At 44.0% G+C, this 26,839-nt stretch overlaps 1 protein-coding gene and 2 pseudogenes across 5 annotated transcripts; 2 read left to right on the forward strand and 1 right to left on the reverse strand.

Annotated features, from left to right (window-relative positions):
• Positions 1-1,004: 1,004 nt before the first annotated feature.
• LOC308560979 (POU domain, class 5, transcription factor 1 pseudogene) lies at positions 1,005-3,233 on the reverse strand (annotated as a pseudogene). Its single transcript has 2 exons — positions 3,212-3,233; positions 1,005-2,031 (listed from the first exon to the last, which is right to left on the reverse strand). The product of its transcript is annotated as a POU domain, class 5, transcription factor 1 pseudogene (transcript).
• Positions 3,234-9,661: 6,428 nt separating this feature from the next.
• RPP40 (ribonuclease P/MRP subunit p40) lies at positions 9,662-18,059 on the forward strand. Of its 3 annotated transcripts, none has more exons than XM_081144001.1 (9): positions 9,963-10,020; positions 10,728-11,019; positions 11,565-11,709; positions 12,998-13,066; positions 13,731-13,826; positions 14,743-14,868; positions 16,306-16,504; positions 16,624-16,758; positions 17,841-18,059. In XM_081144001.1, exons 3-9 carry the CDS (start codon positions 11,622-11,624, stop codon positions 18,037-18,039), a joined length of 912 nt encoding a protein of 303 aa, XP_081000127.1. In that variant the 5' UTR covers positions 9,963-10,020; positions 10,728-11,019; positions 11,565-11,621; the 3' UTR covers positions 18,040-18,059. The 3 variants fall into 3 exon arrangements, with proteins under 3 accessions (XP_081000125.1, XP_081000127.1, XP_081000126.1); XM_081144000.1 differs by having other exon boundaries at positions 10,002-10,253; XM_081143999.1 differs by lacking the exons at positions 9,963-10,020; positions 10,728-11,019 and adding an exon at positions 9,662-9,855.
• Positions 18,060-21,462: 3,403 nt separating this feature from the next.
• On the forward strand, positions 21,463-22,146 carry LOC308560980 (annotated as a pseudogene). Its single transcript has one exon. The product of its transcript is annotated as an uncharacterized misc_RNA (transcript).
• Positions 22,147-26,839: the final 4,693 nt, after the last annotated feature.

Here is a 26,839-nt window from a genome sequence, read left to right on the forward strand (position 1 = left end):
AAGTCCTCTCAGGGGTAGATCACAGACTGTATTCTTGTTGTGGGTCATTTGTTTTTCTACTGTAGCTGCTGGATCTAGTTTCCACTCTGCCTGCAGTGAGAGGACAGTTTTGCTCTTATACACCAACTCTGGTCCGTTTGTGGTGGCTGCCTGGAGCCCTGCCCTGGAAAAGGCTGGGAGGTCAAGTTCAGGTTCCACAGGAGGGAGGTCTCTGATTTATTACCGGCATTTTCAATAGTCACAGTTCCCAGCAGGGCTTTCTCTGCCACTGCTACTTATAATGAGATGATGTTAAATGACTCCAGGGCGATGCTGGGCACCGATAATCATCACCTGGTCACTCCAGGAGCTTATGAGTTGGTGACCTCTCCTTCCACCACCACTGCGTATATCATAGAGTGATATACTTGCCTGTGTATTTTCAGGCACTTTGGATTTGCACACTGACCCAGGCATTAATTTATCTAAAAGAACAGTTTAACATTTTCAAAGAATGGAGCATTTTTAGATTCTGTTTATTTCTAATTATTTTGCACTGTAGTCCCAAATGTGATATGTAAAATTTTTGTCCTTTTAGATTGACTTTTTTTTTTTTTTAGAATAAAATCAAAAGTATTTTTATTTCTTTGCAAGTCTGTTGGCTTAGTTTTTTATAAATTTCACTTTGTTACTATATTCTTTTGGATATATATAGCTATATTTTGTTTCTTGTGCACTTTCCCTCTTTTTTTAGCTTTTTATATTCTGACCCTTCCCCCTACACCCCTCTCATGTGTGTGTGTCCCAGCCTTTTTTATTTAAGGTCAAAGTGATAAATGATGTAGGGATTAAAATCAAGAGCATCATTGAACTTCACTTTCCCTCCAACCAGTTCCCCAAACTCCCAGCCCCAGATGCTTTGTGTTCCCAATTCCACAGTGAAGGAAAAACTTAATCCCAAAGCCCTGGGACAATTCTCGGAGTTCTTTCTCTAGCTCTCCCCTGTCCTGGGGAGGGCAGGCAGCTCAGTCTGAATGCATGGGAGAGCCCAGAGTGGCGATGACAGAGGGAAAGGCTTCACCCTCAGGGAAAGGGGCTGACTACAACACAGTGAAGTAAGGACCCATATAGTCCGAGATACCAAAGGGGGGCCCTGGTTCCAGAGGAAAGGATACTGGTTTCCTTGAGAAAGGAGGCTTGGAAGCCTCAAAATCCTCTTATTGAGAATAGTCACTCCTTGATCACTTGCCCTTCTGGTGACAGTTGCCGAACCACACTCAGACCATGTCCTTCTCCAGCCCGAGCTGCTGGGCCATGTGGCCAATCTGCTGCAGGGTCGCCTTCAGGCACTACAGGAACGTGTTGTCCAGGTTGCACCTCACTCAGTTCTCGATAAGTGTTTGCTCTCTCTTTCGGGCCTGCACTGGTCTCTGTTGGCATACCTCCTGTAGATTCTCGTTGTTGTCAGTCTCCACTCACTTTTGCATCAGGGGCCGCAGCTTACCCATGCTCTTCAAACGGAGCTGCAGAGCCTCAGTGTGGCAGATGGTTGTTTGGCTGAACTCCTTCCCAGAGAGAACCATCACAGTGAGCCCCACTTCGGCCTGGGTATATCCAGGGGAATCCTCTTCTGCTTCAGGAGCTTGGCAAATTGCTTGAGGTCTTTCTGCAGAGCTGTCATGTCCTCACTCGCCTCCTCCTCAGGGCTTTGCACCAGTTTCTCCTTGTCTAGCTTCACAGCCCCAGGTGGGCAGTGCAGGGCTCAGGGGAGGCCCCCTCAAAGTTGCTCTCCACCCAGGCTCCTGCCTTGCCCTCAGCTGGGAAGTCTCCAGGCCACCTTGGGGCACCAGCCCCACTCCAGCCTGAGGTCGACAATAGGTCATCCCCTGGCAGAACTCATATGGCAGGGGACACAGGGAATCCCCCATACCTCTGCCCTGGGGCCAAGTCCTTGACCAATTCCTGACCCACTGGGAGGACCTTGGAAACTCACCCAGCTCCCAGGATCAACCCAGCCTGGCTCTGGCCTTCCTGGCCCATTGCTTCTATCACCTGGTAAGGACAAGAAGGCAAAGTCTGAAGCCAGGTGTCCACCATGGGAAGGATGGTGCCCCAAGCCAGGGGCCTGGTGAAAGGAGGGCTCTCTAAGGCACTTCTCAACACCCCTCTCCCTCCCCAATCCCTCCTCCATTCCCTCTTAGACTTTTCTTTCTATGCCTTATGCTCTAGATTCTATGATTTAATATCTGTTTATAAGGTTGCTTTAAGTTCTAGAAACCAAAAAATCCGACACACTACTGTATGAACAAGCAAGGGTGGGCTATGGCAGGAGATGAGAACAGAGGTAGGCAGGGACCAGGTTATCTAAGTGTTTATTCTGCTGCAGTGAGAAGCCAGTAGCAGGTTTAAGCAGAGGGTTGGTGGCATATATCATGTTCTTCATGTTTTTAAGAGATAACTCTGGAGGCTGAGGGGAGAGTGGACTGTCGTGAGACAGGCCAGTAAGCCAGGACAAGTGGAATAGGGAAACTGAGACAGATAAACAGCAGTTTGCAGCCATCTAGTAAATCCTGTCTTCCCTAAACCAAGGACACATAAGAATAAATGGTTTTCACTTATCCTCTCGTACAAGAGGGTAAATATCTTGAATCAACCTACACAGGGAGACAAATAACTGAAATCCAATTAGTACTGTTTGCTGACCACACCCAAGGACAAATGAAGTTAAGAGAATAAATCTCATTTGGATATGTCAGCAAAAAGCTGATGAATTCTATTGAGATCCTCTCCTAAACACCCAGTCTTTAAAACCTCTCAAAATGAAGGCTCTCCTGAACAATAAGTTTAATTAAGTAAATAAATTTAAAGATCAAAAGGAAGCTAATACAGAGTTAGAATTTGGTTCTTTTCCACTTTGTTAAAAGGACAAGGGTTTTCCTCTTGCTTTTCAGATATAAGAAAATATATATATTTTTTAAATTTGGTAAATTATATATTTTCCTCCTACCTGATCCCTCCAGCATTTGGCAATTCTTAATGAGCAAGTCATGGCAATTCATTTCTTTGCATGAATTCAATGAGACCGGTTTCCAATTGTGGTTTTATTAACCAAGACTTTAGCTGGAATGTCATGTCTGAGACAAACACTCCTGGCTCTGGATATCACCAGAAAGCCTTAAGAATGAAGACTGACTTTGAAGCCAATAAGAGCCCCTTGGAGAAGGCCTGGTACCTTCCTTGGTCACATGGTTCATGGCAGTCTTTCCAGGTAAGGAACTAAGGTTTCTTTCCTGAGAGATGACAAGAAAGGAACCTCAAGACATTATTTGGGGACCTCAAGAACTTGAGGAATTCACCCAAGTCTATAGGTATTATAGGCAAACCTGATGGCAACTAGGTGGCTCAGCTCCTTTGCCTAGAAGGGCTAATTAAAGCTCAACCATGGGATTCCAAATTAGATTTTTAAAAGTCTATATAATCAATTGCTATTCTTATTGTGTTCATGCAAACAACCAAGCCAAATTGAAACTAGACTTAATACAGTAAATAAATTGGTCTTAATTTGGCTCTTTAATAAAAGTGAGGGTAATTTTGGGGGGGGGGGGATTGTGTTTCAATAGGTTCTATATTACACAATTGTGAATATTAGACTCTAATCCAATTAATTGTCTTCAAAGTTTTATTTTTCACCTATCAATTGAAATGGATCCTGAATTTATCTAGTTTTCTTAAATATTTGGCTACAACCCTCCAAACTAATGTTTCATTTTTCTCCCATCCTTTGACTTGGAACTATTGAAAACTAAAACATTTTCCTTCCACCGGACCATTTGTCATAATTCTTGTTCTAGCTTTTGCCCCAATAATACTAAGATTTGTAACATAGTTTGTCTCCTCCATGTTGCAAGCCCTACTCGTACTCAGGGAATACCACTTCTAGACACCATCGCCATCTCCTTCAGTGCCCAGGATTCACTGTCCCTCTGACAGACAGCAAGGATCATTTGACTCTAAAGGGAAAGTGTCACTCCCCTTTCAGCAGGTAGCAGCTACAGAAGAGACCCTGTGCCCCTTTTCTCTTAAAGAATTCAGAGCCAAGATCCTTGGGGCGGGGCAGTATGGTAGGCAGTTAGACTTGAGCAGAGCAAGAACAATGGGCCAGGTACAGAAGGTCACCAGGGAGGAAAGCCCCAGGTGCCTAGCAGTGGACAGTTGTAGGGTGGGATGTCAGCCCCAGGGTGGCCTTTCCTCCCCTAGCATATCACTGGTCACCTGGTTTGGACCCCCTGACCTTTCCTCCTTAGAGATAACATCTAGGCCTCAGTTGTATTTCAGCTCCAGGCCCAGAAAAACAACGAAACCAGCCACAACTGACCTCAGGACCAGCTGCATTGAAAGGACCCCCTGCGCTGGTGCCAGCCAATCAATCAGTGGAGACCGAAACCCTAAAAGGACACATCTGGAAAGCTGCTGAATATTCTATTAAGATCTTCCCCTGGGACATCCCCTAAAATCTCCACCCTTAAAACCCTTAGGACAGAGGACCCAGTGCCCTCTCCCTCCCAGGAACACACCCGTGCATCCCCCCGCCCCCCAGGCACATTGCCATTAGCTTCCTCAGTTCCAAGCTCCAAGGGCCCTTTACCTCTATAACTTGTTTCCTAAGTTTATTTCTTATAGGAATTTCTTTTTCTACCTCTGTGATTTACCAAATAAATGTTCTCTTAGAGTTTGGGTCTTGGCTCTGGATTCTTTCCTAGCCAGAATCCAAGTACCGAGGTTGCTGGACCCAGGTCCAGTCTGACCCCAGGGGTATAACACCCAGTGCCATTCCCACCGCCTACAACACTTAGCCAAAGCAGACCAGCCTAGGCTCATTTCCCCAGCCTTTCCATGTTTCACTGTCCCCAATTTCAATAAATGTCCTCTAAAATTCACCTGGACTCATGTTGTGAAATTTTTCCTGCACAAAGTCAACAACCCACACACCACCGGCTGGCCCTAGGCAGACCTGCTCAGGGCCAGGTATCATTTCTGGTAACAGTAGGAGGGCAAGACAGAAAACTGGGAGATGGTCAGGAGGCTGTTTGGCAATAGACCAGAAAGAGAGGAGGGTGGCTGAAACTGGTGGTAGGAATGGAGAGAATGGAGAGGCTACAACCAGGATGCGTGTTGCAGCCAGAGCCAGTGAGGGACCACATGTGGCGTGAGGAGGGCAAAGAGGCAATCTTGACTCCTGGTGCTTCCCCCAGGGAAGGGAACCTGGCATTTTTCAGCAGATAGTGTATTAAAAGCTGTGAGACTGTGTGGGACCACCCTGAGAAGAGAGGTCAGGCAGGAAAGAGAAGGGGGTTGAGGGTCACTAGAGACCTGGTGGAGCAGCGGAGGCAGCCGGAGCTGGAAAGAAATCCAGGAGAGATGCAGTCTCAAAACTCCAGAAAAGTTTTTCAGTGAACCCAGAGATTTGTTCTAATCAGGTATGGTAAGACATGCAGACACTGAATGACTCATGAAGGAAGCATTTTTACTCTTGGCTCCCTGGAAAGAGGCAGCGTGGCAGGCCACACAGAGCCACTCGGGGGAAGCACCTCGGTCAGTCAGGAGGCAGCGGGAGTGAGGGGAAAGCACCAGCCAGAGACTTTGCTCTAGGAAGAAATGGGAGAGGCAGGGTACACAGACTAAGCAGGGTTGGGATTAGCTGGTCTGAATAATTGTGGGTCCTGGAGTACAGGGACTGTCCCCAGTTGTCTGGTACCTGGCCCTGGGGTAATTAGGGCAGGGGGATATTAGCCTGGAGTATAACAGTCCACAGGAGAGGTGTGGCAGGGTGTGGGCTCTGGATTAGCTAGTTTGCAAACGAAAGGCATGCTCCTACACTATTTGCCCCCTTTAGGAATTAGCTAACCCTGGAAAGTCCCTTCCTGGTCACAAGCTTCCAGATGCCAGAGCACTGGAAAAGAAAATGCAGGTAATATAAGGAAGAAGTGCTCAAGTATAGCATCAGCAGCAAATACAACTAAAAGACTGAGATAAGAACAGGAATTTGGCTTTGAATTTGGCCAACACTACTGTTACTGTTGAGAAGATGAGACCTCAGTTCCTGTCTTCTTGAAGCAAAGGTTTCAATCAAGAGACGAAATGTAGAAAAGCAAGCAAAGATTTACTGACAGCAGAAAAACACACTTAGCACAGTGAGACTAGGAAGGGCACAGAAGTAGCAGAAGAGCCTAGGGTGGGCTGCTTTGGCTCACTGGCAAGTCAGAGAAAAGGGGGCCTTGAAGATAGGTTCAGGGGGTTAGCCTAGGACAAGCTTCCGCTGCCCATTGCTCCCCTGGTTTCAAGTCTTGTGGGCTCCCCTTGGAGTTTAGGAGGTACGTGTCTGTGGGGGAAGGAGAGGGGAAAGGGAATGGTATGGGCATGCTCCCTGGAGGTAAAGTGCACTGGGACCTTCATTTTCAGGGGTTTTAAAGGCTGAGACTTTAGAGGAGGCTCAATAGAATATTCATGAGCTTTACCAAAGCTGGTACATCATCATGCTGATGCACCAAAATGAGATTTATTCTCTCAATTTGCCTACCCTTGGGTGTAGTTGGTGAATGGCACTAATTGGATTTCTGCTGTCTGTTTCCCTCAGTAGGGTGATTTAAGCTATTTACCCTCTAGTTGCAGAGCAGCGCAAACCACTTACTCTTAAGTGTCTTTGGTTTAAGGAAGATAGGATTTACTAGGTGGCTGCAAACTGCTGTTTAACTATTTGTCTTAGTTTTGCTATCCCCCTTGTCCTGGAATTTTCCTAGCTTCTTACTATCCTATAACACTACTACTTCTCAATAAAGTAGAGTTGAGGAAAGCTAGAATGGAATGGGTTCAGGAGAGAATGTGAGGACAGGTGGCTCTAAGGAGCAGAGAAACAGAATAGTACATACAAGGTATCTAGGGTAAAAAGAAGTATTTTTTTGTTTAATGCATCTTAGGGCATGTTTTTGTATGCTGATAGAAATGACCCAGGGAGGGACTGGGAAATGAATGATATTGACAAGGAATTGTTGCAGGCATAGAACTCTGGGAAGGTGGGCCAAAAGGACTCCTCAGCCCCAAATTTACTTGAAGTTACAGCTTTAATCTGTAAAATAAATGGGATTTTTGCTTTCTATTTCACAATACTGGCACACCCCACAAAACAAATCCTCGAGTAATGTTTCCCTGGAAAGACAGGTCTGAGTTTTGAATACCCAAACTGCATAACAGATATCTATCTCTCAATACATGTTTTTACAGCTGATGTTCACAAAATATATACTGAGTCCTCAAAACTTACTAAAACATTTTAAACTAAATGGTTTGCTAGAAAAGCTTCATCTTGCTTCCAATTGGTAGACCATCAGAATCACACTAGTCACTTGGCAAAGCTTTGGAATATCAATGAAGGAGATGAACAAATATGATGTTGCTGCTTTCAGGGAGGACACCACTACTTAATTGTGAACTGACCAAGATGCAATGTTTTAAGCATTTTACATCTGAATATATTTGTAATTTATGTCTAGGTGTCACACTGTGATTTAGGAAATTGGTAGAGTTTTTTTTTTGATTTTCAGAGTATGTTTATTAAACCTGGGGACACTGAAACAAGGAATGGCTTAGGATAGAAGCAGCAACAGGGGAGAGCCCTGGAGGGGCTGCTTTGGCTCTCTAGAGACGTAGGAAAGAAGTGAGCCAAGGTGAAGCTGCTGTTGCCTCACTGATAAGTCATAGAAAAGCAGGCCTTGGAGACAGGTTCAGGGGGTTAGCTGGGATGAGCTGCCTCAGCCCATTGCTCCCCTGGATGCAAGTTTTGTGGGGACCCTTAAAACTTAGGGAGAAAAAGCGAGCCTGAGAAAGAAAGGGGGAAGATGGCTTGGGTGTGCTCTAGAGGGCGCCTGCCTAGAGTTTTTCAAAGGACCCACTATTCCTTACACAGTGGTACCTTGCTTTTCTAATGCAATTCGTTCCAGAAGACCATTCGAGTTCTGAAACGTTCAAAAACCAAGGGATCCACAGCGGACAGCTAGGCCTCAGGATCTTGCCCTCAGCAGAAGCCAGGTGGCAGGTTCGACTTCCAAGGCACATTGATGTCCAGGTTTACGGCCTTTGTAAACCAAAATGTTCGTCAATGGAGATGGTTGAAAACCAAGGTACCACTGTAATTTTTTCCCATTTAAAATAAGGAGAAATAGGTTTCCCTCAGCATTTTCTCCACGACAGTCTGACATTTTGGGCACAAGTTAGTGACAATAACCACCAGGTGACTTTTCAGCTTTGTCTTCATTTTAAATTTTTTAATACTGTGGGCGAAAAGGGGCCACATGCTAACCTGACAGCTCAGGGAAGGCCTGTGTGGAGGCCTTGCAAACTCAGAGACCTAAAGTAATCACAAAGGGTGGTCTGAAATTAAAACTTTTTAACTGAAAGCAATTTATGGTAGGTAGTCATGTCCTAGGCCAGAATCTTCCCTGACAAATGTCAATCTTTACCCTAACTGAGCCTATTGTCTTTATCATCTACAATAACATATCTTTGGAATGTCAAGGTAATTTCCCTTTTTCCAGACCCCTCGAAGCACAGGCACCACTCTACAGAGACCACAAAGCTCATCACTGTTGTTAATTGTTGACTGTTAACTGTCCTGCACCCACCTATGTAAAAAAGTACGTGTCTATCATTTTACTTTTTATCCAATCCCAGCGGTTTCCTGACTTTGCTTCCTCCCGCCTCCCTAATCTATCACCAGTGAATTTCACGTAACCCACATACATCTCCTCTTTTGACTGTAGTCTATAAAATAAGGTGCCACTCTGTGAAACATTCTCTCAATCTGTTGAGATTTTGCTTCCTGGCATTTGTCAACAGTTTGGCTCAAGTAAACTCACAAAAATTCTTCACAGGTTTGAATGTTTCTTATACTAACCTTGTAAGTTACTTAACTTCAGTTCTTCCAAATCTTATTGTAAAAGTAATGGTCCAGAAAGTTGTACCACAGGTGTTCTGCTGTTTTGCATCCTCTCTGCACAGAATTGGGGCTGTGCAGGCTGCAGTCTGAGAAGCATGTCGTTACCTAATAATTGGAGTGGATCAGGAAAATTAAAAAGCAAAATGAATTATCACTGTAACTCCCAACATCAACAAATTATTAAGAGGTTCTGAAAGATATTTTAGAGGGATCTTAAAAGTGGTCCCAAAGGCGTCTTATTGTAGGGCTGAAAACAGAAATTGTATATCCCCTTCCTAAAGAAACTTCCTTAATATTTTGAGAAGAACCAAGGGGAGGGCAGGGTTTGCGCGCAGAGGGAGGCTTCATGGGAGGACAGCAGTTGGGAGGAATGGAGGGCATGGCGGGAAAGGCGGCTTTGAAAAGGCTAGTTCCAGGTTCCCGGGTACCAGGAATTTCCATTTTAGGCAGGGAATTTACAGGGTCAGGTATCTATTAACAAGCACCTGCCTGGGTTCCAAAGAAGCCTGGACTGGTCCTCGCGGGGAGCCCCACCCCTACCTGCGAGCCCGCCTCACCCAGCCAGGCGGAGCAGGGAGAGGGGCGGGGCGATGAGAGGGGCGGGGCGAGAAGGGGCGGGGCGAGAGGGGGGACGGCGGTAGGGGCGGGGCGGCGAGGGGGCGGGGTGACGGGGCGGGGCTGTGGGGAGGGCGGGGCGAGAGGGGCGGGGCGGTGAGAAAGGGGCGGGCAGGCCCAGCTTCTGGAGGGCCTGCGAAAGGGAGAGCATGGCCACCCTGCGCAGGCTGCGACAGGTACCCCGGCACTTGCTGGTCTGCGAGAAATCCAACTTCGGCCACGACAAGTCGCGCCACAGGCATGTCGTGGAGACGCACTACCACAACTACAGAGTGAGTACGGCCGCCCGCGCGCGGGCCGGGGAGGCTCGGAGATGCCGCGCTCTGGCGTGGCGGTCCCCTCGCAGGGAGTGCTGGGAAGTGTAGTCTCTACCCGCTCCGAGCCAGTAGCGTGCGGACCTGCAGAACTACAACTCCCAGGGCGCCGGGCGTGAGGCGGTGAGCCCCCTAGGCCTGGTCCGCACGCCGCTCGCCGTCGCTGCGGTCGCTTCCCCGGCCCGGGTGCCGCGCGTTGCGGGGAGGGGCCGGGGGCGAGGCCAGGACCCGGGAGCTAGGGGGGCGTGAGGGCTGCGAAGTGCAGCCTCAGGCCGGCCGTGTCCAACGCGCTTTCTCCCCAAGTCGAAGCCAGAGTCTCGCCTCCTCCCCGCCACTTAATTCCTCTCCCACCCGCGGTGGGTCTTTCCGGAGCCTCCAGGTTACGGGAACTGCCCCCTCTGCCCGCCTGCTGCCCCCGGCGGCCTCCGGGCAAACGGTGCCGGTTCTGCCCCTTGGGGAGGTGTCCGCCGCGGTGGCCCTGCCGGCAGGCACAACCTAGGAGTTTTGGGGGGTTGGTAACATTGGCTGTTGCTGCTTGAAAATGGCACCCTCGCCCTGGCCGCCGCGCTCGGTGGTTAGAGTCGCCCGCGGACCCGGGGTCGCGGGGTGGATCCGGTCCCGGGCGCCCTGGGTGCGGGGTCCGTCCCCCGACGCTGGGGGCCGCCCGGCCGGGCGCCTCTGCCGTTCAGGCTTCTCCCTCTCCGCCGCCTGCCTCCCTCCCTTCCGCTCTAAACATCAACGGAAAAAAATCCTTGGGAGAGGATTAACCAAAAAAATAAATAAAGTAAAATAAAATTAAAATGTCATCTCACGGAGTGCCTTCTGTGCAGATGTGGGAAGTGCAGCCTCGGAGTGGATTACTGGTTTACCAGGATTTGCTGAGGAGGGAACAGCCCCAATTCGCTGTTTAGAGGCTGCTTCTCCCGACCTTAAGTGGCGAGGCCTCCGAAAGACGTGGGCTGAGCCTTGGGCACTTCAAGTTGATCGGCCTGGGCTTCACCTAGTCCCCACTGGCCAGCTTCTCGGACACAGGGGGCGGCCCGGTCCCCGGGGACAGACTGGCCTTCAGGCTTGGGAAGAGCGGTTTCCAAGGTGCGCGGCGCTCGGGCGACGTGGGAAACGGTAGGTTTAGCCTCCCTGCTTCGGGTGGGAAGCTCCCTGCTGACGGCAGTCAGGGGTGTCTGCCTAACTCGCCAGCCCTGACCTGTAGAATTCTCTGTCTATAGAATAGAATGACCCAGGAGCGCTTCTGCTCCCATGTGACCTCTTAATAATGGATTCTGAAGGGATAAATTCCTTCTGCCCTAAGGGACAGCTCCTTTGACTCAAGCCTGGTACTAGGACAAACAAACTGAGGGATATTCAATTGTCCTATATTTCCCTAAAATTTGATTAGGAACAGGACATAAAATATATTGCTTATTTATAAAAGATAAAATATTAAGAAGACCAAGTTTTTTCGCTCATTCTCTTTCCGGTATGGTAAGAATGTTTGACTACAGAAATGAAAAACTTGAATTGTCAGGTTTTTCCCCCGGAGATTGACAAGTTAATTTGTAAGAGTTCTGTAGAAATCTGTGGAGCAGCCTTGATGTTATATGATCCCTAAAGACCTGCGTGTTGATCTACATGAAAATAAGACTTGTTTATTCTACACATTCCAACAGGTTTCATTTCTGATTCCTGAATGTGGGATACTCTCAAAAGAACTGAAAAACCTGGTCATGGAAACTGGAGCCTCTTACTTTGTGAAGAATTTGCCTCTTCATGAGTTAATTACACACGAATTCATCAATACTTTTGTAAAGAAAGGTAAGAAAAACTGTAGTGTCTCTGAACGTGGTAAGATGAGGACGTACTGTGAGATCACATCACAATGCAAGGGTCCTTGTTTTACGTGCAGCCTGTGGCCACGGGCTGTGTGGTCAGGTGCCTGCATCAGTCCCCCCACCTCTCAGTATTCTCACCTTTCTCTTTCTCATGCTCTCACCAGGTGGTGGTTTCTGATGACACTTGTCCTCAAGTGTGGCATGGGGATGTTGTAACAAGGGAGTATCCCTCATCTTAAAACAAGGATTAATGAAAAGGAAAGTCTTTTGACCCATGTATTCAGATACAGTGCTGTTGGGTGTGTGGCTGCAAAGAACACTGCTCTCAGTAGTTCCCACAACAGCTGTCTCAAAAGGGTGATTTCCTGAGGCAACCACAGCAACTGTTCACAAGGCCGGCTACTTGTGGTTTGATGTCTTCTGCTTAGATTTTTATGACTCTCACCCTCCTCTGCTCACCTCATTCCCATTCATAACTGCTGGGTCGATTGGTTTATTGCAGTTTCCTAGGGATCCACTTGTATGAAATGGTATTTCAGAAAGTCTTTAGAGATCCCACCCTCACTACATAAGTTACTATACTTATAAGTAAGCCACTTACTTATCTTGTAGGACCCTTGCTGGCCCTCCCCAGTGGAGCTGTGAAGAGTCTTTAGTTACTTGGAGCTCCCCTCATTCTGCTGTTGCTGGGGCTGCTGATGAAGCCAGACGCCTTGTCTTTGGTCTCATGGACATCCCTTTCCTCTGTTTTGAAGCTGGATACCACTTTGTGAAGTGTGGACACTAGCTTAGTAAGCACTGTTACATATCCTAGCCAATTTAAATCCTTGCAACAACTGTGACATAGGCCTCTGATCCCCATTTTACAAGTGAGGAAATTAAGCTGGGAGAGATTGAGTAGCTTTCTTAACTTCATATAAGTTCCTGGCACATTTGAATCTCAGCCTGGAGATTCAACCTCTGCCTCTCAGGTGTGTACACTACCTAGTATTCCACTTTGTGCATCTCTGCCAGCATCCCCAAAGACACGCGCCCCATTAGTCCATTTTCTGCTTGATGGTAGTCAGCTTGCACAGACAGGGCTTGGGCAGGGGATTAAACTAACTGTGCTTGGCCTTTCGCATCCTCCAGGTTAGCACGGGCAGGTTTTAGGTGTATTGAATCACCTGGAGCAGTAATCTGGAATATCTATTATCATGTAAAAATAATCCACTAACTTTTTGCAGCTGTGATTTTTTTTCTTAATTTCTCCTCTGGGCTTTCTCTTACAGGTTCATGCTATGCACTATCATACAATACAAATATTGATGAAGATAATGCTGCTGCCCTGCTGCCAAATGGTAACAACACTTTAATTAATTACTTACTTAATTAAAGAATTAATTTAGTTCTTTAATTAAAGAATTTCTTCTTTAATTAAAAAAGAAATTCGTACTGTAAAAAAAGTCAAATCATACAGATGTGTATGAAGTGAAAGTTCCCCTTCCATCCCCCTTCTTTCAAACCCACCTTCCTTCTTAGAAGGAACTGTTGTTAACAGGTTGTGTTCATTCTTCTAGACATTTTCTGTAAATTTATAAACACACATATAGGTGCTTCTTTTTTAACATAAATTACATCATATTATATTATTTCTCTATTTGCCTTTTTTCTAAGCTATATATCGTAGACATCTTTCCATATCAGTGCATATAGTTCTCACATACTGTGTTTAATGTCTCGAAGGTATTCCAGAAGAGGGTGCACAGTGACTTGTTCATTCCTCCTTCAGTAGAAATTTAGATAAACTTCTTGTCTCACTGTTATAAATAATATCCTTGTGTGTACACTGTATAGACAGTATCCTTGTATTATAAATAAGATGTCTGTATGTATAAATAATATCCTGTATTATAAATAAAATTCTTGTATGCAATTTTTTGCACTGATATCACCTTGCTTTCTTTTAGTCATAGAACATGTCATATTTTGACATCTTTTTTATGGGACTTATTTGATTTATAGGGAAATTAATTTTATCACTGGATAAAGACACTTATGAAGAAACTGGACTTCAAGGTCGTCCATCTCACTATTCTGGCAGGAAAGTAATGAAATTTAGTAAGTATGATGCTTGCTCCATCAGTTTCTAACAAGGTAGTAATCGTCTCATGGCAATTTCAATTTAAATTGCCTCTATTCTCTTTGTTCAGAAAAAGTATGAGTTTTTCTTGGGTTTAAAACTTCGGACTCAAGGGCTCTCAGTTGGACCTCAGGGGGGGTAAGATAATGCTGTTTCTCCTCGGCCACAGGCTGCATCTTATAAAGATCACAGAATTGGAGTGGTCTGTTTGGTATTTACGTTTTGGGTCAAAAATTCAAAATAATGAACTCAAGGTAAGAGTCTACAACTTGTTCTTAAAGAATTTCCTTTGAGCCCTATCCGGTGGGGCTCAGTTTGTTGAGCGTTGTCCCCTGGCATGGAGGGGTCTCCAGTTCGATTCCAGGTCAGGGCACATGCCTGGGTTTCGGGCTGGATCCCCAGTAGGGGGCGTGCAGGAGGCAGCTGACCCATGTTTCTCTCTCTCTCTCTCCCTCTCCTTTCCTCTCTCTCTAAAATCAATGCAAACATATTTCAAAAAATCAAAAGAAGCATTTCCTTTGATTTGCCCAAGTCTTTGTGGCTACTGGTAGAAATGTACTTGTGAGTGAACAGTTGTCCTTCTGCTGGCAGTATCCAGCTTGAGCATCAAAAGCAAAGGTGCCACATCCATAGGTAGGTTAGAGTTTACTCTGCCCTTGGCCTTTGACCTAGGAAAAGTATGGATTAAAAACATGTTATTAGCTCTCAATGCTAGAAATGCCTATTAAAGGCAGAGTTTTGATTTGGTAAAACAAAGAGCATGCAAAAAGAACAAAATAATTTTTACTGTCCATAAAGTTTCCCAAAATTCTGGTTTTTTAATATAATTCTTTTTCCACAGTGTAAGCTATTTATATATGAATGAAATGTTTATTTCTCTTTCCATTTTTTAAGTTATTTCCATTGATTTGATGGACTTATCCTTTAACCTGGATTCTAAGAAGTATGAAAGAATATCCTGGTCCTTCAAAGAAAAGAAGCCCCTGAAATTTGATTTTCTTTTGGCTTGGCATCATGCAGGTACGAAGAATCAATTATGAAATACTATAGTGATTTTGAAATCTAGTTGTTAATTAAAGGGGAGTCATGAAGAATTGAACTGTGATTCATCCCTATGGTCGGGGATATTATGTGCATATACGTGTGAACATTATGAAGGAAGCTGCTTTGGCCCCTCTTACATCCCCAGGAACCGTAGTTCAGGATAATCTATGTGTACAGCCATCTGCCTCCTGGTTACATGTAGATCCAGAGATCTTAAGAGTAGCTGCTGAGCAGCTAACCTTTATCTGTTTCTCTCCTTCCTCCAGCTTATCTCAAACAGCTTGGCTGTAAGGTTTTAAAATAATACTACAGTTCCGATGGTGTAGTACTCTCTTTTGGAGAATAGGGAAGCACATGGGTCCATTTTGGAAATATGTCCATCTCTCTGCCCCTCATGGGACATGTCTGGTCACTGGGTGTTCCAGATTGCTTGCATGAGACTTAAATCATGATACTTCAGAGATACAAGAGGGCAGAGAGATGACTGACGTTTCAGTCACATTAAGTCTTCATCGAGGACCATCTATGCATTGGGTTCTGCATCTATGTTCCTAAGATTCCTAATTATTTTAAGGGGTTGTCAGGAACTATGCTATTTTACCCTACTTACAAACTAAGAAGTTAGCCTGCACAGTCTCACAGATGCTGGCAGAAGACATCAGTCAGAGACAAAGGACTTAATTACTCAGCAATACCAGTGGCCAGAGTATGAGCATTTTCACCAGCCCACCAACTCTCAGTTCCTACCGGGAGATGCACGGTGGGCCAGGTGATGCTGGCACATACATGCTGCAGGAAGGGAGACTGGAGCTGAAGGAACTCAAATCTTTTATACTGAGCAGTAAGCCTGCTGACCTTTGCCTGGAGGGAGGGAGGGACATTATTTCCATTAGATGAAACAGCAAACAAGCCTGCCATTTGCTGGAGAGGGCCACTATGTCTGTCTTCCAAGGATATCGGAAAATCCTTGAGGATACACTGGGTTGCTGGGTTCAAAGACTAACTTGACTGTGGCTCTGTCATCATTCAGTTCCTCTTCTCTTTCTTTTATAGAGATTGTGCACATATGCTCCTTTTCTATAGAATTCATTAATTTTATTTGTACAAAAGTAATGCTTTTGGCCTTAAGTTGAAATTTTCTTACAACAGCAGATGATGAAACTAGTATGGGTTGAATCTGAAAGTATTATGCTTTTCTGGGAAAGTGTGAAAGAAAGTGAATGTTTACAGAACTTTGGCACAACTTGCTGAAAGCAACTTAAAGGATTTTAATTTGAATAAAGCTTTGCACGACTTCCTTCCATTTCACTTAATCCTACCTGCTTCGGTACCTCTCAGATGGGATGGGGTAGTTTTAGGGATTCATGGAACTTGTTTACAATGTTCAAAAGGCCTTATATGGTTTTTTTTAAGGTGTAGAAGAATCAGCGATGATGTCATACTTTTCCAATTACGGAATTCAGGAGCATCAGCCAAAAATAGCAGTGAGCACGATGACAGATCTGCAGTGCCCGGTGCTACGGAGCAGTGAGCTGCGGGGAAAGGCGGGGGCGGCCTGCAGCGCAGGGGAGCTCCTGGACTGGCTGGGCGCCGTCTTCAGCAATGCCAAACTGTGCGTGTGAGGGCTCCTGGGTCTCTAAGGGTTCTGGCTTCTTGTTTTTGAAAGGGGCTTAATACTTTGAAAGTGATCCTGTGGTGGATATAGATGTGTTTTCTCTCTTTTTCATGCAGAAATAATGAACCTAATAATTTCCTATCGACCTATTGCTGTCCTCAGCCGAGCACAGTGATGGCCAGAGCTTGTGTGTGTACCATCACGGGTTTCATAGTTCCAGAGAAGATATGTCTCCTGCTGGAACAGCTGTGGTATGAACACTGCCTTTTTCTGTCTTGCTTGCCAACGTGATGTTTTAGGAGCAGTGCTGCTGTTCAGGATTTCAGCGTCCTGTCTCACACATTGCCTGTTTCTTTCCTTGTTTGGGCTCATAGTGCAGCAACATCATCTTAAATGACATGATTATCCTTGGTGACAGGAAATTCTGTTGCCACATACTCATCCTAACGAAAAGACAAATAACAGAGCTTAACGCTACTTCTTGAAAACAAACTGCTCATTTTTTTTGTTCTGTTCCCCCGGGTCATTTTGGTACAGTTGAAGTTATAATGTCACTTAAGAAAATACCAATACTCTATGAAAGACATGATCTGTTTTAAGTATTGGAGTTCTGCAAAATATCTGATTTTGGGGTGCAAAAAGGGAGTTGACCATATCTGAATCCAAATCATTTCTAAGATCAGTTCCAGCTCCAACATCCTGTGAATCACTGGGCATCAATAATATGCCAAGGATTGTATAAAGTAGTATTACTTTTTTCATTTGGGGAGGTATTATATAAATAAGTGCTACATTGTATCTAATGTCAGGAAACGCAAATCCCATATTGAAAAGTCTACAAAGTAAGCTCTCAGTCTTCACCTGGAAAATGTCTAAGACTGAAGTCTTGAGGATTTTCCTTTTTAAACCCAGCATTCTTTTTCACATTGATTAGTATTTTGATTTTCTTCAATAGGAAAGCTTACTTTTTAGAATCTGATACATTATTCTGCAGTGTTTCAGTTAACGGAGACTCTGAAAACAGCACTATTAAAGTGAGGGAAACGATTCTTATGCATTTTAGGGTTTTTGTAGTTCTTTGAATCTTACATGATCTTCCACAATGGAGGTGGGAAAAGCTGAAGTTTGTTTTGTGCATTGTATATTGGTTAACCTTTACTGAATTCACAATATAGCATTGGAAATTTAACTTGCCTCTCCTGACTTTATAAATAAAGTTAAGGTCTGAGCTTCATTGGAACATCAGAAATAGCACTTTCCCTGAATAAGTTAAAAAAAAAAAGTGAGGATTTCTAATTCTTACTGTTTATTAAGAGTTATCTTTCTTTTTCAGTCGCTACTTTGATGAACCCAAGTTAGCTCCTTGGGTAACGTTGTCAGTTCAAGGCTTCGCAGACAGCCCTGTTTCATGGAGAGAAAACGAACATGGTTTTCAGAAAGGAGGAGAACATTTATACAACTTTGTGATTTTTAATAATCAGGACTATTGGCTTCAGATGGCTGTTGGAGCAAATGATGACTGTCCACCATAAAAATACAAAGTTTATAATCATGTTTGTTTATGTGTATGCTCTTCACATTTCTTAATGGTGAGAGGACTGTGTATTCACTTGGACATATATGATGGTGACATATCCCAGATAAGCATCCACTAGCATCCTGCTCTGGAGGTGGGGCCCGTCCTGTGACCAGCTCAGGGTTTATTTCCCTGTCAGTATAAGCACAGGTTTGAGTTACTACGTGGTAGAGTAAGTCAGGGACCAGGGTTGTGGGATCATTGGGTAAGATGTGTGCTCTTACTCAGGTACGTGATTGCAACTTCCCACACTAGTAGAAAGGTTTCCCCACAGCCTACTTACCAGAGCCAGTCCCTGCTTCAAGGGCTACATTACCTCACGTAGTTCTCGCATCAGTCCTACGAGGGGACAGGCAGAGCCACTGCTGTGAACCCGAGACTTGCTCTCATGGTAGCTGCTGGTGTGTTCTCGCTCCTGCCTCTGGGTCCGGATGGATATTCAAATACTGTGTATTGTTAAAGAACAGATTTCCCAGCTGTATGGCTGATAAGGACCAGCTGAAAACAACTAAAACTTCTGGAATACATATCAAAAAACAGTATTTAAAATGTATCAATGAGCTGCAAATAAACATTTCTCAAAGACTAAATAAATAAAAAATGTTTAATGGAAATAGAAACCCAAAGATGTAATTAGGGCACTGATGCCACTTTCCACACTTGGGATATTTGCCAAGCGTCAGGCAACTTCGCTTTTCACGGCCTGGGGTGGGGCAGGGGCAACAGGGCAGCAGACAAAGCTGAGGGCCGCCCACGGTGGGAGCGCCGGTAGGAGGTGTCGGAGCCGGCACTCGGACAGCATAGACCTGCAGAGGATGAGCCACGAATAAACCTGCCTGCCTCCCCTACCTCTTGTCCTCCAGGGCAGCAAGGAAGATTGTCCGAGGGGAAACTTCTCCCAAGAGGAGGTATCGAGCCACAGCAGCCCTTAGCTGATTTAGTCACACAGCCTGGGTAATCTAAAACAGTCTCAGGCTGGAAATTTATTTGTATTTATTTATTTCTCCACTAGAAAATAATGTTTATTGAGATCCCACCAACTGCACAATCTGTTCCTGACACTGGGCTCCTTCCTTTGCAGTTTGGGTTTTTGGTTTTTTTTAGTATGTTTTTATTGATTTCAGAGAGAGGAAGGGAGAGAGAGAGACAGAAACATCAGTGATGAGAGGGTCATTGATCGGCTGCCTCCTGCAGGCCCCCCACTGGGGCCTGAGCCTGCAACCCAGGCATGTGCCCTGCCCGGGAATCGAACCGTGACTTCCTGGTTCATAAGTCTATGCTCAGCCACTGAGCCACGCTAGTCTGGCCAGTTCAGTCTTTCTTAAATGTCCCATCAATGCTCTCTTCTTTTTTTAAAAAAATGTTTTTACTGATTTTTAGAGAGAGAGGAAGGGAGAGGGAGAAAGAGAAACATGGATTTGAGAGCAAAACATCAGTTGGCCGCCTCCTGCATGCCCCCTACCCGGAATAGAACCAGCAACATTCTGGTGCATAGGACAGCGCCCAGTCACCTGAGCCACACCAGCCAGGGCATGAATGCTTCTCCCACCATCTGGGAGCAGCCTTCGCCAAACTTAGGTGGTATCAGTGAATTTAAGATTAATCTTCTCTATGGCCCAGTGCTTGGTCTGCACCTCAGCTGGAAATTTAAAGTGATGTCATGTTTTTAGTGCCTTCCAGGTGCCTGGCAGAGGCAAATAAGATTGTCTTCAGCGGAACTCAGAGGTAGTTACAAGGGTTATAAATTCATGATCAAAAATCACAAACAGGTAAAATACACAAGCAGAATTGATAGAAGCAGGCCTACAGAGGCTTAAAATATTAGGGTTACCAAACAATATAAAGTATGTTGTATATTTAAAGAAATAAGGGGAGGTGTCAAAGGGCATGAGTAAAAATAAGCAGATTGGGGAAAGTATAGAATGGAAATCTGGGAATGAAAAATTGTAATAGAAAGTTTAATGGCAACAGTACACTAAACACCACTGAAAAGAAAGGGATAGGTATGAGGAAGTAAAGGTGTTTCAGACTTGCAAAAGCAGAAAGACTATCACCAGGAGACAAGGGATAACAAGAAAAGTTAAAGGACACTCTTCAGGCAGAAGGAAACTGATACCAGATGGAAATCTAGACCTACACACAGGGATGAAGAGCACTGGGAAGAGTAGCATATAATATGGGTAAATGCGTGATTTATTCTTATTCAAGCCTAAGAGATCATTGGTTAAGCAGCCATAATAATATATTGTGGACTTCACAGTACATGTAAAAGTAAAGTGGGTGACAGTAATAGCTTGAAGACCAGAAGGGCAGGCATATGCTATCAGCTTACTGTTGCACATTTTGTGTACTGCACAAGAAATTGTATACTATCATTGAAGAGAAAAGGCCAAAGGATATTCTGCCTTCATGAAATGTACTTTTTTTTTTTTTAATGTTTTTTATTGATTTCAGGGAGAAGAAGGGAGAGGGAGAGAGGGATAGAAACATTGATGATGAGAGACAGACACTGATCAGCTGCCTCCTCACGCCCCCCATGGGGGACCAAGCCTGCAACCTGGCATGTGCCCTGACTGGGAATCAAACTGTGACCACCTCCAGGTTCATGGGTCGACACTCGACCACTGAGCAACAACAGCCTGGTGAAATGTACTTTAAAGATACAAATAACTTGCCCTGGCAAAGGGGAGGAAATGGGGACATTTGTCATAGTTTCAACAATAAAAATAAAGAAAAAAAATTTTTAAACCACATTTTTACACTGAAAAAAAGAGAAACTAGACAAATAAGAACACATTAAATCCAAAGTGTGCGGGGGACGGAGGGGGGGGATTACCAAAGTGGCAATCAATGAAATAAAAGGCAAAAATAATAGAGAAAAATCAATGAATCCAAAAGCTTGTTCTCTGGGAAAATTAATAAAATCAATAAATCTTTAGCCAGATTGGTGAAAGAAGAGAAATTACCAATATAAGGAATGAGAGAGGTAACATCACTAAATATCCTACAGATACTAAAAGGAATAGTGCCTGGTCAGTGTGGCTCTGTGGTTAGAGCGTCGGCCGGCACACCAAAGGGTCATGGGTTTGATTCAGTCACAGGTTTGATTCCTGGTCAAGAGTATGTACCTGGGTTGCAGGTTTGATCCCAGCTGATAAGGGCATGTGCAGGAGGCAACAAATTGATGTGTCTCTCTCATCAGTGTTTCTCTCCCTCCCTTCCCCCCCCCCTTCACTCTCCCTTAAAAAAAACAACAAAACAATGGAAAAATGTCCTTGGGTGAGGATTTTTTTAAAAAGGGAATAGTATGGGAATATTAGCAATACCTTCATGTCAATAAAGTCAAAAACAAAAATGAAATTGGCCAGTTTCTTGAAAGATGCAAATTGCCAGAGCTCACTCAGGAAGAAACAGACAAAGCCTTCCTATAACAAAAATCCATATCCAGGTGGCTACAGTGGTGAGTTTTACCAAACACTTAAGAAATAATACCAGGTCTGCACAAACTCTTCCAAAAACTCAAGGAGGCCTGCAGAACAACTTGCCCAAGTTTTACTGTGACTACTAGATAGTTACCTCACCCATGACTCTCCATCTGTGAGAAAGACACACTGCAGTGGTAGGAAACACAAAGAGAATGTGAAGGATCACTATCAGAAATGGAGGGAAGAGCAGGCTCAGAGCCTGACTGACAGAACCACCTCAGCATTTCAGCAAAGAAAGATACCTCCTCCATTCTCAGCTCTTCCTCCTGCAGAGGACAATGATCCCACCGTTCCCCCCATGCCATCTTTTAGATCCTCACTCTGTGATGATGCCAGCGCCCCACATAGGGGGCTTGCCCTTGATGCCAATGAGGGGTTCTCCTCCACCTGGGATGATACCAGTGGGACCTGGTTCTCAGCATGGGCCTCCTGCTCACCTTTCCTACAACTCTGAACAAATGCTTAGTGCTCCTGGAAGGAGGCCACCTGTGGGAGGGCACATGCCAATGGTGCCTGGGCCCCCAATGATGAGACATACCCCCTCCCATGATGGTGCCCATCAGCCAGGAATGACTTGACCAGACAGATAAAGAGAGAGAGGACCCACTTTCTATCAATTTCATATGACTTGTTTTACCTCACCAGAGACAGTGGTGCTGTGACTCTGGGTGTTTTCGAACAGCATGACAAGGAGAATCACTCCCTCTTCCTGTCAAAGAGAATAGTTTTGGAAAGATGGCAGCAGACTGAGTGGAAGCTACACTGAAACTCTCCCAGGACCAAACTGGAATTACAACTAAAATATAGAAAAATCATCCTGAATAATCAACTGCAACTGAAGATGAGCTGGAGAGCACCCTCATAACCAAGGAGGAAAAGTGGAGACCACATAGAGACGGGTAGGAAATGCAGAGGCTCAGAGAGGGCTGGCTGGGCTCCCACAGGCAGCAACTGAAGGTCCGGTGGGATCTCTCAGCTGTGGGGGTTCCCACTGAGGACTCTGGGGCCTAAATCCCAGGCTGGGCTTCCCAGCCACGAGCACCAGAATTGAGAAAGATGCTCACATAACATCTGGCCTTGAAAAGCAGCCGGGTTTCTGGGAGAGATGGCCGGAAATGCAAACACACTCTTAAAGAGCCAATGTACAAAGTTTCACGTAGAGCCACTCACCTTGGGCTCCAGCAGAGGGAGGGCAGAGTGGACTGGAGCTGTGTGAGGAGAATCTAGGGTTGTGGGCTCTGGAGATAGAGCTCAGAGGGCACCCCTCTGGATTCCTGTGTAGGGCCATTCCCCCACACCGCAGAGGACATCTTTCACAAAGAGCTGTACCCCATGGAGTTTCTACAGCCTGAGGCTCATTAAGAGACTGATAACAGCCTGGCCAGCCATGGTTCAGTGGTTGAGCATTGACCTAAGATCCAGGAGATCGTGGTTCGGTTCCTGGTCAGGGCACATGCCCGGGTTGCAGACTCAATCCCCAGTCGGGGCGTGCAGGAGGCAGCCAATTGATGATGACTCTCCCATCATTGAGTTTCTCTCTCTCTCTCTATCCCTTTCTCTCTCTGAAATCAATAAAGATTTTTTTTTTTTAAAGAGAGAGACTGATAGCAATCAGCCGCCGCACTTGGAGTTTCTACAGCCTAAGACTCATTAAGAGAATCAGATTAATCAGCCTGCAGGCAGAGGCAGATCTCAGAGTGCTTTGAGTTTTTGCCTGATCTACTTCTAGACCCAGGCCTTGGAAAAGCAGACTTTGGTGTGCATCTTGGTCTTGTCCAAATGCACTCAGACCCAACAGAGGGAGTCACAAGCTGTGGGTTGTTGATAGCTCCAAACAGGGTAAAAGTCACAAACAGCATCTGACATTGGCCTGCACCAGAGACCTTCCAAAAAGACTGAGAGTCCTAGCAGGCCTATCTGATACATAGAAACAAAACCCAAATAGGCAGCCAAAATGAGGAGACAAAAAATAAGCCCAAAATGAAAGGATAAAAGAAATCTCCAGTAAAAGAGCTAAATGAAATGAACATAAGCAACCTCTCAGATATAGAGTTCAGAATACTGATTGTAAGGATGCTCAACAGCATGAAAAAAGATATGGAAACTATGAAAAATGACCTGTCAGAAATGAAGAATGACATAGCAGAAATAAAGAATACATTGGAAGGAGTAAACAGCAGATTAGAGGAAGCTGAGGATTGGATCAGCAAATTAGAAGACAGGGTAGAAAAAAATCACTCCATCAGAAAATCAAAAAGAAAAAACAATTAAACAGGAGGACAGTTTAAGGGAGCTGTGGGACAACATGAAACATAACAATATTCGGAGTGCCAGAAGAGACAGAAAGTAAGCAAGGGTTAGAGAGCCTGTTTGAAGAACAAAGAGAATCATTTTGGAGGGGAGTAATGGGACCAAAAAAAAATGTCAACTCTATTAGTTAAAAAAAGAAAACTACAAAACAATATTCCTTGTGAATATAGGTGCAAAACTTCTAAGCAAAATTTAGTAAATGTAATATGATATAATAAAAACGTAATATATCATGGTCATGGTTTTTATCATAGGAATGCAAGGTTGACTTTAACAGTTACACAATCATTTCAATCAATACAGAAAAAGTATTTGACAAAATTCACCATCTCATAAAACTTAGGCAAACTAGAAATAAAGGAAACTTCACCAATCTAATAAAATGTATCTACAAAAACCCTATTGCAAACATCATACTTAATTGTTAAAGACTGAATACTTTTCCCCTAAGATCAGGAGCAAATCAAGATGTCTCTATGTAACACTGTACTGGAAATTCTAGACTGTGAAATTATGCGAGAAACAGAAATAAAGGACATCCAGATTAAAAATTTAAAAATAAAATTGTCTTTTTACACAGATGACATGATTGTTTATGTGCAAAATTCAATGGAATCTACAAACAAGGTATTAGAACTAATAAGTGAGTTTATCAAAGTTGCAGGATACAAAGCAATGTATAAAAATCAATTGTATTTCTATATGTTAGCAATGCACAATTAGAAATTGAAATTAAAAATCAACATTTACAGTAGCATAAAAAATATAAACTGACAAAAGTATGAAAGAACTGCACACTGAAAACTATAAAATATTGCTATAAAAGACCTAAAAATGAGAATATATACTTTGTAAGAAGATTCGATATTGTTAAGAAATGATACTTCCAAAATACAGATTTAATATAGATTCATCTAATCCCAATCAAAATCCCAGCAGTCTGTACATGCATGCGTGTGTGTGTGTGTGTGTGTGTGTGTGTGTGTACATTGACAAACTATTTTTAAAATTTTTGCAGAACTGCACAGGACCTATAATAGCCTCCAGGGCTGTTTTAGAACTTGACAATATATCACCAAAAGCTTCCAGTTGCTTCGTCCTTTCTCCCTCAACATGATGTAAATCACCAGCCCGAGCGGATGTCCGGAGGTGCTTCTGTTTTAGTGTGTCCCCCTTGTAATCTGCAAGGTGCACGCCGACTGAGAGGAAGTGTGGTAATCAGGAACTTAATTTAGGACGTGTCAGTTGAAGTTGGAAGTAAGATTTGTCATTGTTGTTAATTATTTGGAATAATTTCGGGGTTGACTAGTTTTTTCAAACTATCTGTATCTGCCAGTTAATACCATGTTCAACTATTTTCCACATAAAATTAAAATAAAAATCTGATATAAAAGAGGGGTTTTAAAAGACTGAGTTGAAGATTTTATATGAATAGGAAAACTGACTTGTAGGTTCTTCAAGGAACAAGTGTCAAGAGGTTTCCAGAACACAGAAAATAACAACAATAACTACAAATTACCAAGGCAGTTTTCTTAAGTTTGGAGCAGAGGAAATGGTAACATGTCAATGGACAAAAAAATCTATGCTAGATGAATCCCTTTTAAGAAGCTAAGACTGTGCTCAAATTCTTTCCATGTAATTTGCTGGGACTTGGGGACTAGAGGGACCACTGCAAACGTATCCAGAGTAGGGGAAATTTGCACCCAAAGTTTTATCCTTTGGGTTCAAAGTTACAGCTGTATTTATCCTAATAGATAGACCAAATCAAATTATTTATCAGGAAGTTGTGTGACCCACTCATTTCTGAGGAAATGACCAGAGGTTAAAGATGATTATTTTCATTTCTTATAGTTGAAGAAATACTTGTTTTGTTTTCCTACTTTCTGAAGTTGGGGTTTTCTTCTTCCTTCTGGTACACTGCCTTTAAACCCATGTGACAATTTCATTACAAAACTCTCTGGATTCTGCAGAGAGACAGAACTGATAGATGATATAAATGTGTATTTGACCCTTGAAAACTCAGGGGTTAGGGGCACTGACCCCCAGAACAGTTGAAAATCTGTGTATAACTATAGTCGGCCCTCCAAATACAAGGATTCCCAAACATGGAATTGACCCTTGAACAACTTGGGTTTGAACTGCACAGGTCAATGGAAAAAAATCTGCATAAAAGTGGACCTGTGCAGTTCAGTCCTGTGTTATTCACGGGTCAACTATATATACATATTATACATAATAAATATATTTCTATATTATATTTATATAAAAATAAATATATGTTGATACATAATATAGTATGTGTAAGTATATATTTATATTTAATAAATATATTTATTATATCTATTATAAATACTTATTAGAGTGGGTTGGCTCACACAATTATAGAGGCCGAGAAGTCCATGAGATGTGCCATCTGCAAACTGGAGACCCAGGAGAGCTGGTAGCATAGGTCAGTCCAAGTCCAAAGACCTGAGGACTAGGAGAGTCAATGGTGTAAGTCCCAGTCCAAGGGCAAAAGACCAACGTCTTAGCCCAACAGTCAGGCAGAGGGAGTGCAAATTCTCTCTTCTCTGCCTTTTTGTTCTATTCGTGCCTTCAAGGAATTGGATGAGGCCCACCCACATGGAGAAAGGCAATCGGTTTACTGAGTGCCCCAATTTAAATGCTAATCCTATCCAGAGACCTCCTCCTAGACACACCCAGAAATAAAGTTTAATCAAATATCTGGATAGGCCGTAATCCAGTCCTGCCGACACATACAATTCACCCTCACACTCCCTCACGAGTTACTGTGGTCTGTTGTAATGTTATTGAGCATCTGGTTTATACTCGATAGTTATCAGTGGGGTCTGTGAGAACAACAAATTGATGACACAACTTCTCTTTTTGAAGAAAAGACTTTTCAGAAGGACCTTGACCCCATTAGCTTTGGGCTCAAGCTGGAATAGGAGACTGCTGAAC

The sequence above is a fragment of the Miniopterus schreibersii genome, assembly GCF_964146895.1.
Source record: "Miniopterus schreibersii genome assembly, chromosome: 8".
In the NCBI taxonomy this organism is placed as follows: Eukaryota; Metazoa; Chordata; class Mammalia; order Chiroptera; family Miniopteridae; genus Miniopterus; species Miniopterus schreibersii.

Coding starts and splice junctions, on each gene's coding strand:
- RPP40 (XM_081143999.1), top strand. CDS start 9,733: ATGGCCACCCTGCGCAGGCTGCGACAGGTACCCCGGCACTTGCTGGTC. Junction 14,869..16,305: donor TTTGGCTTGGCATCATGCAG/GTACGAAGAATC, acceptor GTTTTTTTTAAG/GTGTAGAAGAATCAGCGATG. Junction 16,759..17,840: donor CTCCTGCTGGAACAGCTGTG/GTATGAACACTG, acceptor TTTCTTTTTCAG/TCGCTACTTTGATGAACCCA.